This window comes from Tachyglossus aculeatus, chromosome 11, assembly GCF_015852505.1.
Source record: "Tachyglossus aculeatus isolate mTacAcu1 chromosome 11, mTacAcu1.pri, whole genome shotgun sequence".
Lineage (NCBI taxonomy): Eukaryota > Metazoa > Chordata > Mammalia > Monotremata > Tachyglossidae > Tachyglossus > Tachyglossus aculeatus.
In genome coordinates, this window is record NC_052076.1 from 34,908,926 (window position 1) to 34,925,477 (window position 16,552).

The following is a 16,552-nucleotide window of genomic DNA, read 5'->3' on the forward strand; positions in this document are numbered from 1 at the left end:
GTACATACTTCTTACTCTATAAGCAGCATAGCTCAGTGGAAAGAGCACAGGCTTGGAAGTTGGAGGTCGTGAGTTCTAATCCCGGCTCCGCCATTTATGAGTTGTGTGACTTTGGGCAAGTCACTTAACTTCTCTGTGCCTCAGTTACCTCATTTGTAAAATGGGGATTAAGATAGTGAGCCCTGCGTGGGACAACCTGATCACTTTGTACCTACCCCAGCGCTTAGAACGGTGCTTAGCACATAGTAAGTCCTTAATAAATGCCATCATTATCATTATTATCATCATTAGTATCATCCTCCCCCTTCTAGACTGTGATCACATTGTTGGGTAGGGACTGTCTCTATATGTTGCCGACTTGTACTTCCCAAGCGCTTAGTACAGTGCTCTGCACCCAGTAAGCGCTCAATAAATATGATTGAATGAATTATGTGTCTATCTATATATATATAAAATTCTATTTATCTATTCTGATAGCATTAATGCCTATTTGTTTTGTTGTCTGTCTCCCCCCTTCTAGGCTGGGAGCCCGTTGCTGGGAACGGACTGGCTCTGTGACCGAATTGTTCTTTCCAGGCGTTTAGTCCAGTGCTCTGCACATAGTAAACACTCGATAAATACGATGGAATGAATGAAGGAATGATTAGAACGGTGCTTTGCACCTAGTAAGCGCTTAATAAATGTCATTATTATATATATATATATATATATATATATAATTCTATTGATCTATTCTGATGGTATTGACGCCTATTTGTTTTGTTGTCTTTCTGCCCCCGCCTAGGCTGGGAGCCCGTTGCTGGGAAGGGACTGGCTCTGTGACCGAATTGTTCTTTCCAGGCGGTTAGCCCAGTGCTCTGCACACAGTAAGCGCTCGATAAATACGATGGAATGAATGAATGAATGACTAGAACGGTGCTTTGCACATAGTAAGCGCTTAATAAATGCCATTATTAATGCCATAATTCTACTGATCTATTCTGATGGTATTGACGCCTATTTGTTTTGTTGTCTGCCTCCCCCCTTCTAGGCTGGGAGCCCGCTGCTGGGAAGAGACTGGCTCTGTGACCGAATTGTTCTTTCCAGGCGGTTAGCCCAGTGCTCTGCACACAGTAAGCGCTCGATAAATACGATGGAATGAATGAATGAATGGATTGATGGATGAATGGATGGATGAATGAATAGATGGATGGATGGATGGATGGATGGATGGATGGATGGGGCGGGGGCTTCGGTGTCCGGAGCCGGGCCTTGCGGCGACCCGCTCCGGTGGCCCTGCTTTCCGGCCGTGGCCGCCAACGGCCGCGCGGAGGGAGGAGGGAAGAGGGAGAGAGGAGGGAGGAGGGAGGAGGGAGGGAGGAGGGAGGGAGGGAGGGAGGCCGGGCCCGCCTGGGTCCGCCGCGCTCCGTCCTCCCGCCCACAGCCGCCTCCAGGCCCCGGGCCCCGGGCCCCGGGCCCCGGGCCCGCGCCCGCCTCCGCCCCTCTCCGGGCCTTAAGGTACCGGCCCCGCCCCGCCCCGCCGCCCCCGGCCCCGCCGCCCCCCGCTCCCCATCCATCCCCGGCCCCCCCGGAGGACCAGCGCCACCCGAGGCCGGCCTCCCACCCCCGGACCGCCCGCCCGCCCGGCCTCCTTTCCGCCCCCCCCCCCCCAGCCTCCCCCCTTTCTGCCCTCCCTCGCTAACCTCCCTCCTTTCCCCTCTCCCTCCGGGCCTCCTTTCCTCGCAGCATCCCTCCTTTCCACCCTCCCTCCCTCCGTCCCATCCTCCTTCTCTCCTAGCCTCCCAGCCCCCTCCTTTCATCCCTCCCTCCTATCCTCCCTCCCTTCCATCCTCCTTTCCTGGCCTCCCAGCCACCCTCCCGGCCTCCTTCCCCCCGCAGCCTCCTTTCTTTCCACCCACCCTCCCTCCCATCCTCCTTCTCTCCTGGCCTCCCAGGCTCCCTCCTTTTTCCCTCCCGGCCTCGCTCCCCCACAGCCTCCCTCCTTTCTACCATCCCTCCCTCCCTCCCATCCTCCTTCTCTGCTGGCCTCCCAACCTCCCTCCTTTCTTCCCACCCTACCCCCTTTCCACCGTCTGGCCCTCCCTCCCATCCTCCTTCTCTCCTGGCCTCCTAGCCTCCCTTCTTTCCATCATCCGTCCCTCCCTCCCTCCCATCCTCCTCTCTTGGCCTCCCAGCCTCCCTCCTGTCTTCCTCCCCTTCCCCCGCCCCCAGCCTCCCTCCTTTCCACATCTATCCCTCCCTCCCATCCTCCTTCCCTCCTGGCCTCCTAGCCTCCCTCCCTCCCCCCCGAACAGCCTCCCTGCTTTCCACCCTCCCTCCCTCCCTCCCTCCCTCCCATCCTCCTTCTCTCCTGGCCTACCAGCCTCCCTCTTTTCATCCCTGCCTCCCTTCCAGCCTCTCTTTCCACCCTCCCTCCCGCCCATTCTCCTTCTTTCCTGGCCTCCCAGCCTCCCTCCTTTCATCCCTCCCAGCCTCCCTCTTTCCACCCTCCCTCCCTCCCTCCCATCCTCCTTCTCTCCTGGCCTCCCAGCCTCCGTCCTTTCTTCCATCCCTCCCCCCCCCCACCCAGCCTCCCTCCTTTCTTCCCTTCCTCCCTCCCATCCTCCCTCCTTTCCACCATCTCTCCCTCCCATCCTCCTCCCCCAGCCACCATCTCTCCCAGCCTTCCCTCCTTTCCAGCCTCCCTCCTTTCTAACCTCCCTCCCCTCTGGCCTCCGGGGCTCAGGCCTTCGTCCAGGGCCCCAAGGGCAGCTCATCCCTCCTCCAAGGATTTAGTCCGCTGCCTTCCTTGGAAGCCGGGGGCTCTATAAATAAAAATAGTACACTCAGATCCAAAGGAGCTCAGCAGATTGTCGGCGCCGGCCACCCACCTCTTAAACAGGATGCCTGTTTCTTCCCCCGACCTGCCCCTTCGACCTCCCATCCACCCTCCTCTAAAATCGATTTAATATTTTGTTTTTGCCCCCCTGCCACTAAAAAAAAAACCCCCAAAACAGACCAGATGCTTTTCCATATTTGGCTTGAACAAAAATCAGGATGAGACGAGGAGGATGAGACTTTACTTTCTAAAGGCCCCTGTTCAAGGTCCGATTACATTCCAGGAATTGATGGATTTGAAGAAAGCAAATTGTGTCCTTTGGTCCAAAGACATCCACCTGTTCGGTTGGGAATAGGAAATGAATTTAAATCTGCAGAACATACTTGTGGGGATGGGCGGGAGGGAGAGAGAGGCTCGCATATTAAATGGACTTGATAAATAATTGTATATATCATTTTAAGGTCTCTGGTAGAATTGAATGAAAATCTCCTCCTCCCCCTCCCCGCCCATGCTACCCCCTTCCCCTCCCCACAGCACTTGTATATATTTGTACAGATTTATTACGCTACTTTACTTGTACATATTTACTATTCTATTTATTTTGTTAATGGTATGCATATAGCTATAATTCTATTTATTCTGACGATTTTGACACCTGTCTACATGTTTTGTTTTGTTGTCCCCCTTCTAGACTGTGAGCCCGTTGTTGGGTAGGGACCGTCTCTATACGTTGCCGACTTGTACTTCCCAAGCGCTTAGTTCAGTGCTCAGCACACAGTAAGCACTCAATAAATACGATTGAATGAATGAATGAATGAATGAAAACCCTCGGATGTAATATCTCATAGTGATTTTATCTTTACTTACAGTGCAATACATGAAAAGCAGCATGGTCTAGCAGAAAGAGCCCAGGGCTGTGAGTCAATCATTCAGTCGATGGTTCTTATTGAGTGCTTACTATGTGCCAAGCACTGTACTAAGCTTTTGGGAGGGTATAATGCAACAGAGATAACAGACACTTTCCCTGGCCATTATAAGGACCTTATAGTCTGAAGTCATAGGACCTGGGTTCTACTCCACCACTTCTCTGCTGTGTCATCCTGGGCAAGCCAGCTTCATTTCTCTGTGCCACGGTTACCTTGTCTGTAAAATGGGGATAACATGGTGATCCCCATGTGGGACACGGATTGTGTCCAGCATGATTAGCTTGTATCTACCCCATTACTGAGTACAGTGCCTGGCACATAGTAAGAGCTTAGTACAAGCACTTGATACAGTGCTTTGCACACAGTAAGTGCTCAATAAATATGATTGGATGAATGAATGAATGAAAGCTTAGATACCATTAAAAATATATATTAATACAATGCTCTGCACACAGTAAGTGCTCAATAAATACAATTGAATGAATGTACATATATATATTCTCATGTTTAGTTTTTTTAGCCTGCTTTTTTGTTTCTCCAAAATAATTTCCTTAAAAATGTTTCCACAACATCTGAAACAAACACCCCTCCAAATCTTACTTCAGTCCGATTAATAATGATAATAATAATAATAATGGCACTTGTTAAGCGCTTACTATGTACAGAGCACTGTTCTAAGCGCTGGGGAGGTTACAAGGTGATCAGGTTGTCCCATGTGGGGCTCACAGTCTTAATCCCCATTTTACAGATGAGGTAACTGAGGCACAGAGAAGTTAAGTGACGTACCCAAAGTCACACAGCTGACAAGTGGCAGAGCCGGGATGTGAACCCATGACCTTTGACTCCAAAACCCGTGATCTTTCCTCTGAGCCACGCTGCTTCTCCAAATGCAAGTGAGGAGCGACTGGTAGGATATCTATAAGCATTCTACCTTTTATGAACTTTCCATCTTCATCTTGATTTTTGCCTGGCCCCTTCTTCTCCATTGAGTTTTGATTTTTGACTTCGAAGCTCAGATAAACTTAGTGATTTGTAGTGAAACTCCGGATGTGATTGATGACTGGTTAAAAACCACTGGAATACTGCCAGATTTCACATAATTTGGATAATGAGACCACGTATAGCAGCAGCTTTCATATCTAGTGTGTTTCATAAGGAAAGGACTGTAATGTGGTTTGTCAAACGTGGTTACATTTTCCTATCAGCACTCTGATAATGTAGGTAATGTAAATTTCCTTGTCCGTCACAGAGGAGCTAAGGCCGCTTAATAATACTAGTACTTGAAATTTTATTTTCTCTCAATGTCCTTGTGAGGTAGGGAGGTCATTATCACAATTTTACAGTTGAAGACCTTGAAGGAGCATGTGAGAGGCAGCATGGCCTCCTGGATCCAGCAAGGACCTGGGTTCTAATCCTGACTCCCTCACTTGCCTGCTAGGTGACCTTGGGCAAGTCACTTCATTTCTCTGGGCCTCAATTCCCTCATCTTTAAAATGAGGATGAAGACTGTGAGCTCCTTGTGGGACGTAGACTGTGTCCAACCTGAGCTCGTATCTACCGCTGAACAAATACCATTTTAAAAACAACAACAACAACAACAACACATAAATACCATAAAAAAGAAGCTCAGCAAGGGTAAACTTGTTCAAGGACACCCAGGCCAGTGGTGTGGTGGGGTCTAAGCCCACCCAGGTCTCTTACTTCCCTGATTTGACCACACCGCCTCCTTAAATTGTTCAGGGCCGGATCAGCAGCTGAATTGGACATCTTTATGGTTGGGTAGCAGTGTTGGAAACATTTCCATTTACTGAGCATAAACTACAGGCCAGATCTAGACACAGGGGCTCCCAGCCCTCAATTCTAGACACTGACATGACTCTAAGTACTTTGGGGAGAGATGGCATTCAAACCCCCCTTGACTAGAAGGTTTGTGCCTATGGAACTGGCCGTCCCCTATTAAGCCCTTTTTTCCCTGGCTCACTCTCCCTCCTGCTTCATCTATGCACATGGCTCTGTGACCTCTGGACATTTGATATTCTTTCCAACGCCACAGCACTTCTGTACATATTTTTAAATTATACATTATAAATTATTGGTATAATGTCCGCCACCCCCTCTAGACTGTAAACTCATTATGGGCAGGGAACGTGTCTGCTAATTCTGTCATAGTGTACTCTCCCAAGCGCTTAGTATAGTCCCCTGCACATTATAAGCGTCAGTAAGTACCACTGATGGACTGGTAGATGTGGAATCACACGGTGGCCGTGCAGCCGGGTGTCTGACTGATTTGGTTGGTTTCTCATTGGCCCTCTGGCCTGCTTGTGGTGGAGTCGGTCAGGGTCGAAACCCAAAGACAGTGGGTTCGGTTTTCTCCGGTTGAGTGTTTCTTCTGTCTCTGCTGTCTCTACTGCAGGATGGTGGCAGAGCTATTTCTGCGGGTGGCGGGCTGCCTGGGTGGCTGGTTTTCCCTCTACATCTCTTTCTGCTTCCTGAACAAGCACCGCGGCTATGAGTGGAACTGCCGCTTGGTTACGTTTACCCACGGAGTCCTCTCTGTCGTCCTTTCAGCTTATATTGGTTTTATCGATGGCCCCTGGCCTTTCACCCACCCAGGTAGGTTGGGGAGGCTTTCCCAGTGGGGCTGATGGACTAGATAATAATAATAATAATAACAGTTTTTTCATGATGTCATTCCTTAAATGAAAACTGTGTGCCAAGCATTGGGTTAGATACAAGGTAATCATATAAGATGTAAACGATTGAGATGTAGGGCTTACAGTTTAAGCGGGAGAGAGGGCATGTATCCTATCCCTTTTGAACAGGTGGGGAAACTGAGGTACAGAGAGGGTGGTTTGCCCAAAGTGGCACAGCAGGGCAGGAACTGAGCTGGGACTAGAACCTGGGTCTCTCGAGTTCAATCCCGTGCTCTTTCCACAAAGTCAGACTATACTGGTACTTCCACTAGCTATGGGAAGTGGTTGGGGGAGAAAGGAAACTTTTCATATAGTTGGCGGTAGTAGTAGTAATAGCAGGGAGGGCAGAGGAGGTGTTTTAAGGATGTGGTAAAACAGAGCCCAAGACACTGCTGCATCTCTGCTGAAAGCTGGGAGCCAGTTGCTGAGGACAGTGTCAAAATAATAATAATACTAACAAGAACAACAACAATTGTGGAATTTGGTAAGCACTTACTATGTGCCAAGCGCTGTTTCTAACACCGGGGTAGATTGAGATAATCAGGTCCCACATAAGAAGCAGCATGGCCTACTGGACAGAGCACAGGCTTGGGATCAGAAGGACCTACGCTCTAATCCTGTCTCTGCCATGTGTCTGCTGGGTGAATTTGGACAAATCACTTCACTTCTCTGGGCCTCAGTTCACCTCATGTGTAAAACGGGCATTAAAATTGTGAATCCCACATGGGACATGGACTGTGTCCAACCTGATTAGGTTGTACATGTACCACAGAGCTTAGTACAGTGCCTGGCACATAGTATAAGTGCTTTACCAAAAGAGCACCAACTGATACCTATTGTAGGCCTTCCTATAGAACCTGGAAGAAAGAAGGGGGGTCCTGGGGGTGGGCTGGCTTTCCCATCTTCATCTGCTTTACTTAATAATAACAATTGTGGTATTTGTTGAGCACCTACTATGTGCCAAGCACTGATGTAGCTACAAGACAATCAGGTCATAAATAGTCCCTGCTCCACATGGGGTTTACAGTCTAAGTAGAAGGGAGAATAAGTATTGAATCCCCATTTTACAGATGAGGAATTGGAGGTGCCGAGAAGTAAAGTGATTTGCCCCGTGTCCCACAGAAGGGAAGTGGCGGAGCTGGGCTAGAACCCCCGCCCCTGCTGTGACTAAGAGGTGGGTGGGATCCCAATAATAATAATGATGATGATGATGGTATTTGTTAAGTGCTTACTATGTTCCAAGCACTGTTCTAAGCGCTGGATGAGAGGAAGTAATAATTGTGGCATTTGTTAATCACTTACTGTGTGCCATGCAGTGTTCTAAGCACCTGGGTGGGTACAAGCAAATTGGGTTGGACACAGTTCCTGTCCCACATAGGGGCTCACAGTCTTAATCCCCCATTTTACAGATGAGGGAACTGAGGCCCAGAGAAGTGAAGTGACTTGCCGAAGGTCACACAGGAGACAAGTAGCAGAGCTGGGATTAGAACCCAGGTCCTTCTGACTCCCAGGCCTGGTCTCTGTCCACTAGGCCACACTGAGTCCAGTGTCTTGGCACTGACTCGGCCCTCCCGGTGTGATCTCTTTCAGGATCTGCCAACACTCCTCTCCAGGTACACGTGCTCTGTGTCACCCTGGGCTACTTCCTCTTCGACCTGGCCTGGTGCGTCCACTTCCGGACCGAAGGAGCCCTGATGCTGGCCCACCACACGCTGAGCATCCTGGGCATCATCATGGCCCTGGTGCTCGGGGAGTCGGGCACTGAGGTCAATGCGGTCCTCTTCGGCAGCGAGCTCACCAACCCGCTGCTGCAGGCCCGCTGGTTCCTCCGGGAGACGGGCCGCTATCACAGCTTCGCTGGCGATGTGGTGGACTTCCTCTTCGTAGCCATCTTCACGGGCGTGCGGATCGGGGTGGGGGCCCGGCTCCTGTTCTGCGAGCTGGTCTCCCCCAAGCCTCGGTGGTTCGTGAAGGTGGGGGGCGTGGCCATGTACGGCGTGTCCTGGTGTTTCATGGGCAGCATCTGGCGCTTCGCGTGGAGGAAGAGCGGCAAGAAGTACCGAGCTTGGCGGAGCAGGAGAAGTGAGGAGCGACTGATGAAGACGAACGGGCACGTCAGGGACGATTAACCGGGCCTCGCTCCTGGCCGTGGGAGGGGTGAGCACTCTTCGCTCTTAAATCAGGCTCGGGGGCCGGGTTGTCCCCGGGAGAGCCTCAGGAGGCGAGGAGCTTAGTACACTTTAGGGGTGAGGGTTTTTTTTAGAAAGGGCTTAACTTATTGGTCAGGGAATTTGGTGAGTCCTAAAGCACATAGTTACCAGTATTAAGTGTGAACATGACCTCTCTGTGCACAGTCGTAGCTGGGTAGGTACAGGTGGGAGGAGAAGGGGCTTGGATTGATGTAGAGCAGAATTGCTGAAATGCCAGTTTATCCCAAGTTTAGTTAAGGAGGGGGCTCGGGAGGAGGGTGGTTTCAGAGGCTGAACATTGTTCTGTCCCTGTTACTTTGAGAAGCAACTCTTTAATCCTATGCTATCATTTTTTAAGGAAACTGAGACTGCTTCTTCCCTTGACCTTGCTAGGCACCATAGGGAGTTTGTGAGATGAGGAATTGCCCTAGACAATCTCACCAGAAGGGCTGGTCCCACTGTATTGTCATATTGTACTCTCCCAAGCGCTTAGTACCGTGCTCTGCACACATAGTAAGCGCTCAATGAATGATTGATTGATTCTCTATGTACCCAGAAAGTCATCCCCTAATAATAATATCTAATAATTATGAGACTTGTTAAGTGCTTACTGGGTGGCAAGCACCATTCTAAACACTGGGGTAGATAAAAGTTAATCAGGTTGGACACAGTCCCTGTCCCACATGGGGCTTACAGTCTAAATAAGGGGGGATTTCATCCTCATTTTACAGATAAGGAACTGAGGCCCAGAGAAGTGAAGTGACTTGCCCAAAGTCACACAGTAGACATGTGGCAGAGATGAGATTAGAACCCAGGGCCTCTGACTTTCAGGCCCGTGCTCTTTCCATTAAGCCATGCTGCTTTCCTAAAGACCAGAGGATAATGTATGCAAGAATGCTGCTGGCACCCAGGCTATTCAGTCAGTCAATCACATTTACTGAGCACTTACTGTGTGCAGAGCACTGTACTAAGCACTTAGGAGAATACAACAATAAATAGATACATTCCCTACCCATAATGAGCTTACCATCTAGAGGGGGAAACAGACATTAATATCAGTGAATAAATGACAGATATGTACATACGTGCTGTGGGGCTGGGATGAGGGGGAGAGTAAAGGGGGCAAGTCAGAGTGATGCAGAAGGGAGTCATAGATGAGGAAAGGAGGGCTTAGTCAGAGAAGGCCTCTTGGAGGAGATGTGCCTTCATTAAGGCTTTGAACCGGGGGAGAGTCATTGTCGGATATGAGGAGGGAGAGCATTCCAGGCCAGAGGCAGGACGTGTTTAGTCAATTGATGATATTTATTGAGCCCTGACTCTGCAGAACACTGTACTAAGAGCTTGGGAGAGTATCATATAACAGAATTAGTGGACACGTTCCCTTGCCCTAAATAAGCTTAGAGTGTAGAGGACTTGCCCAACCTTTAGTTTTCCAGTGAATTAGAAGGCAGGCGTTTCAGGCTGTAGGCTAAGTGGGGCTGGATAGCGTCCATGGGGATTTACCATGTGGCTTTCACGGAGGTTGAAATGGAGGATAGCATTCACCTCTAACATCCGGGCCTGCCTCCCGTAGCCACTTACTATAAGAGTAAATTGTCTGGTGGACCACAGGATTAGGCTCCTTTTATCTCCCCTCTCCATCCTCCCTTCTTCTCCCTTTCACGGCTCACACTTCTCCATCACTCAAAATTTTCTGTTTGATGTGAACAAGACCCCTCTCCCTCACCCCCCAGGGCCTCTCTCACTCATCCCAGTTCAGTCCAGTTTCCCTAACTGCCCTGTATGGCTTGTTATAAGCCCTCAGAGAGGCAGGCAGTGAGCAGAGTCAGTCAGACGGGAAATCCGGGACCTCCTGGATCCTCCGCCTTTGCTCCCCCGACCCCTTCTTTTTTAATGGTATTTGTTAAGTGCTTACTATGTGTCAGGCACTGGGGTAGATATAAGCTAATCAGTCTCTGTCCCATATTGGGCTAACAGTCTTAATCCCCTATTTTCCAGATGAGGGAACTGAGGCACAGAGAAGTGAAGTGACTTGCCCAAGGTCACACAGCAGACAAGTGGTGGAACTGGGATTAGAACTCAGGTCCTTCTGACAACCAGGTCTGTGCTATATGCACTATAATAATAATAATGGCATTTAATAAGTGCTTACTATGTGCAAAACACTGTTCTAAGCGCTGGGGAGGTTACAAGGTGATCAGGTTGTCCCACGGGGGGCTCACAGTCTTCATCCCCATTTTACAGATGAGGGAACTGAGGCCCAGAGAAGTTAAGTGACTTGCCCAAAGTCACACAGCTGACAATTGGCGGAGCTGGGATTTGAACCCATGACCTCTGACTCCAAAGCCCGTGCTATTTCCACGGAGCCACACTAGGCCACACTGCTTCCCTGGTTTCCAGGCTGTGTTGGGCACATGCTAAATTCAGTTGGTCAATGGTATTTGATTGATTACCATGTGCAGAGCACTGTACTAAGCGCTTGCTCAGTGTAGCAGAATTGGCAGACAGTCCCTGCCCATAATGAGCTTATGGTATAGAGGGGACTATTCACTGACTAAATGAATGCTTCTTGCTTCCGTGTGGCCATCTGAGATCAGAGGGTGTCTATGTCATTTGCTTTTAGGGTACTCTCCCAGAACTTAGTTCTGTACTCCGCTCACAACAGGCCCGCAATAAATACTACGGATACTGCTGCTGACAATAGATAGCTACCTCACAGTGGGCAACAAAGCAGGTTGGGAAGGAGTGACCATTTCAGCAGAAGTTCAGAGAGAGGAGAGTAGTGAATTGACAGGGGAGTTCAAGAAAATCTGGCCCTTAATTTTTGGCTCAGGGAATCCATTAGGGAATAGAGTTTCCATCGTCTTTTAATCAATCAATCAATGGTCTTTACTCAGCGCTTACTGTTTGCAGAGCGCTGTATTAAGTGTGCTCTTGGGAAAGAACAATACAATAGAGTTGGTAGACAAATCCCTGTCCTCAAGGAGTTTACCACCCAGGTCCCGGGAGGGGGATCTTGCTATGTGTGGAAAACCTCAGGCCGGGGCCCTCTTTTTTGTGAGGCGGTGGCACGAGATTGGGGCAGAGGGGTATTTGTTAAGGGCTCATTCTGTGTCAAGTACTGTTCTAAGCACTGGGATAGATACAAGATAATCAGTTTGGACACAGTCCCTGTCCCTCATGGAATGCCCAATCTTAATCCCCATTTTACAGATGAGGGAACTGAGGTGCAGAGAAGTGAAGCTACTTGCCCAAGGTCACACAGCAGACAAGTGATGGTGCCGGGATTAGAGCCCAGGTCCTTCTGACTCCTAACCCTGTGCTGTACCACTAGGTGAAACTGCTTCCCTTCTGCTGGGGATTCTTTGGGAAAATGGAAAAGATTCTTTGTTCCAGCCCCCTGGGTATTGGGGGTAGAAAAACAGAAATTCCCTTCATCTCTGCTCGGCAAACAATAGGGCAGTGCTACATCGCAGGGAAGAAGGGCTAACTTACCTGTGTGCTGTGGGAATAGTAAGAAACACAAATTTATATTTGGATTGCTGTGTAATGACTCCTCACTCCCCACCCATGAAGGATTTATAAGCTTTGTACCAAGTTTTATAAAAATAAAATAACTTTTTATCAGTTCAGAGTTTGTATTCACATATTCCAAACAGTAAATTTAAAAAAAAGTTGGTCTTGGTCTCTGATTTTCTCTTTCAGCTTTTCTCAGTCTTTCCCTCCCTTTCTTCTCCAGTGGCTTCTCTGGCCCTCAGTTGAGAAACAACTGTCTACCTACAACAAAATCCAGAGTTTCCTCACAATCAATCAATCACTGGTATTTATTGAGTGCTTGCTACGTGCAGAGCACTGTACTAAGCACTTGGGAGAGTACAATACAAAGTTGGCAGACTGGTTCCCTGCCCACAACAAGTTTTCAGTCTAGAAGGAGCTTCACAAGCCAAAACCTGAATCCAACCTAGGATAGGACAAGAGCCCATTTGGACAGGAAATGTGCCTGTTTATTGTTGTATTGTACTCTCCTGAGTGCACAGTAAGCTCTCAGTAAATACGAATGAATAAAGGTGTTGATTGCTTTTAGGCTTGCTGTTTGATTTCCTTTAGGCCTGTTTGATATATTTTAGAGTTGGGCTGCAGATTTAAACCTCTCAACTGGGGCCTGGGCCATATAATTGAACTCTGAGTTTGGGGTGAATTTGGAGAGGTTCACCCCTTATTGAAGTTCTACAGCATATGAACTCTAATCTTAATTAAATCCATTCTAGGATACAGCCAAGAATACTTAGGGCATATGAAAAGGAACTTTTCCCGTTAGTTGGGCTCTGTGGGCCCCAATTTAGTTCTAGAACACTGAAAGCTGGAAGAAAGAGAAGAATTCCATTTTTACAAGAGTAAGTTACTAGATCTGAGTGGTCTGATGCATCTGATACCTACATTTCCACATCTTCTCAGGGCAAAAAACACATTTAGTCCACCACTATATGACAATAAATCAATCAATAGTCTTCATTAAGCACCTACTGTATAATAGAATTCATAGATGCGATCTCTGTCCTCAAGGAATTTACAATCTAGTGGTGAGGTGAGAAGACAGACACTCAAATAAGTTTGAAATGGAGGAAAAGGGGATATTCATTCATTCATTCATTCAATTGTATTTATTGAGCGCTTACTGTGTGCAGAGCACTGTACTAAGAGCTTGGGAAGTAAAAGTCGGCAAATTCATTCATTCAATTGTATTTATTGAGCGCTTACTGTGTGCAGAGCACTGTACTAAGAGCTTGGGAAGTAAAAGTCGGCAACATATAGAGACGGTCCCTACCCAACAACGGGCTCACAGTCCAAAGAAGACTTCATGGCTCAGTGGAAAGAGCCCAGGCTTTGGAGTCAGAGGTCATGGGTTCAAATCCCAGCTCCGCACGTGTCAGCTGTGTGACTTTGGGCAAGTCACTTTTCTCTGTGCCTCAGTTACCTCATCTGTAAAATGGGTATGAAGACTGTGAGCCCCCCGTAGGACCACCTGATCACCGTGTAACCTCCCTAGCTCTTAGAACAGTGCTTTGCACATAGTAAGCGCTTAATAAATGATATTATTATTATTATTATTATTCGAAGGGGAAGACAGACAACAAAAAACATGTAGACAGGTGTCAAATTCGTTGGCTTCACAGTAGCAAAAAAAGTACTCGTAGGGCTATTCAGAACATCACACTGAGTCAACAAACGGATGCTGTAATCTGAATTTTAGGAAAGTTTGATTGCATTAGGTGAATTTTTGACCTTAGTTATCACCGTAGTTCAGTGACTGCTTTAAAGGATGGGCTTGTCAATCAGGAGCCTGCCAGCAGGTGGCGGTATGCCCTGATGAGCGCTTCAGGGAAGGAAGTAATTTGGTTGTTATTATTATAATAATTATATTATTATTATATTATTATTATATTATAATAATTATATAATAATAATAATAATGACATTTGTTAAGAACTTACGGTGTGCAAAGCACTCTTCTAAGCTCTGGTGGGGGGAATACAAGGTGATCAGGTTGTCCCACATAGGGCTCACAGCTTTAATCCCCATTTTACAGATGAGGTAACTGAGGCCCACAGAAGTTAAGTGACTTGTCCAAAGTCACACAGCTGACAAGTGGCGGAGTAGGGATTAGAATCCATGACCTCTGGCTCCCAAGCCCGTGCTTTTTCCAGTGAGCCATGCTTTTATCATCATCATCATCAAACAATAATAATTGTGGTATTTTTTAAGCGTTTATTCTATACCAAGCACTGTACTAAGCACAGGGACAGCTATTGGGTAATCAGGTCCCACATGGCGCTCACAGTCTAAATAAGATATTGAAAAAATATTGAAGCCCCATTTTACAGATAAGGGCACTGAGGCCTAGAGAAGTTAAGTGACTTGACCAAGGTCACACGGCCTGTAAGTGGTAGGGCCGGAATTAAAACCCAGGTCCTCTGACTCCCGGGCCTGTGCTCAAACATTACAAAATTAGCTGGCCCTCCACTTGATCTCAGAATCAAGCAGAACAAAGTCATCTTTGGACTTTGGGCCTTTGAATACCTTAAATCCGGTCCATCTTGAGTACCCAGGGCGTTCAAAGACATGGGTCTATAAGCTTTGTAAGGAAGTAAGGTAGTTATCTACTAATACTAATAATCATTGCTGTACACGGTACTAAGTGCTAATTTGATAATACAGTCCGTATCCCATTTGGGAATCACAGTCTAAGTAGGAGGGAGAACAGGTATTGAATCCTCATTTTACAGATGAGAAAACTGAGGTATAGATAAATTCAGTAAAATTTAGTGACTTTTCTGCTGGTCACACAGCAGAAAAGTGGCAGAGCCAGGGTTCATTCATTCATTCATTCAATTGTATTTATTGAGCACTTACTGTGTGCAGAGCACTGTACTGAACACTTATTAATAATAATAATAACAATAATAATGATATTTGTTTAGCACTTACTATGTGCCAGTTACTGTACTAAGTACTGGGGTGTATACAAGCAAATTGAGTTGGACATAGTCCCTGACCCCATGGGGCTCACAGTCTTAATCCCCATTTTCCAGATGAGGTAGCTAATTTAGGAAATGAGTGATGAGGAAGTGACTTGCCCAAGGTAACACAGCAGCAAAGTGGCAACAGGGTTAGAACTCAGGTCCTATGATTCCCAGTCCTGTGCACTTTCCAGTAGGTCATGCTGCTTTTCTATTTCCTGATGAAAATGCAATTTTACATTCTCCAAATGCTGAAACTCCTTTGTTTACCTGCATACACGCACACAATAATTTTGAACATAAGAAGTGGGGCAATTATAAAAATAACGCACAAAACAAACGACTCGAAGACGCAAAAGCAAGGACACATAGTACTCATTAATCTCCCTGATGAAGGTTTGTTTCCACACCTGCAATTTGAAGCCTATTATTGTATTTACAAAACCTCCAATGCTTTCTACACAGCCCTTAGGACTGCTTTACACTGATTTTTTTTAAATACCACAGCACATGCCAACCCTCTCTTCCCCCCACAGAGAAGTCACGCCTATAGAAATCACCACAGCTTAGAAGTTCTATTTTCTGCTGGCAAGCTTTAGAGTCTGGTAACAACAGAAGGGGCTCCACCTCAAACTTCTCCTTTATAGCTATTCCTCCTAGCACAATAATAATGATGGTATTTGTTAAGAGTTTACTATGTGTCAAGAGCTCAGCAAAGTGCTGGGCTGGAGGCAAGATAAGGAGATCAAACACAGCCTCTGTACCACAAGGGGCTCCCGTCTAAGGAGGGAGAGAACAGGCGATGTTACCCATTTCACAGATGAGGAAACTGAGGCACGGAGCTTACATGTCTTTCCCAGGCAAACAGCTGGTAAGAGGCAGGGCTGAACTCGAACTCTCTAGACTGTGAGCTTGTTGGGGGCAAAGAAATGGGTCTGTTGTTATATTGTACTTTCCCAAGCGCTTAGTACAGTGCTTTGCCCACAGTAGGTACTCAATAAATACGATTGAATGAATGATTAAAGTAACCCCAGTCTCCTGACTCCCGGCTCGGTGCTCTTTCTATTAGCCCACAGGAAGGCTCACAGTCGCATTTAGATGAAGAGGATGTCCCTTCCTGAGGAAGACCTTCCTCAGTGGAGTTGTAGGGGAAAGGGATAGTTGTGGACAAACTATGGAACCCAGTCTGGTGAGGGCTCCTGAAGGTAGTGGGATAATAATAATAATAGTATTTATTAAGTGCTTACTATGTGCCAAGCACTATACCGAGCCCTGGGGTACATGCAAGATAATCAGGTGGGACCGTAAGCTCATTATGGGCAGGGAATGTGACTGCCCACTCTGTTGTACTGTACTCTCCCAAGAGTTTAGTATAGTGCTCTGTACATAGTAAGTGTTCAATAAATAA

At 47.4% G+C, this 16,552-nt stretch overlaps 1 protein-coding gene across 1 annotated transcript; it reads left to right on the forward strand.

Moving 5' to 3' along the window:
• Nucleotides 1–1,457: 1,457 nt before the first annotated feature.
• TLCD5 (TLC domain containing 5) lies at nucleotides 1,458–9,109 on the forward strand. The gene is made up of 3 exons (XM_038754586.1): nucleotides 1,458–1,497; nucleotides 6,158–6,357; nucleotides 8,028–9,109. The coding sequence occupies exons 2-3, from the start codon at nucleotides 6,159–6,161 to the stop codon at nucleotides 8,564–8,566; spliced, it is 738 nt and encodes a 245-aa protein (XP_038610514.1). The 5' UTR covers nucleotides 1,458–1,497; nucleotide 6,158; the 3' UTR covers nucleotides 8,567–9,109.
• Nucleotides 9,110–16,552: the final 7,443 nt, after the last annotated feature.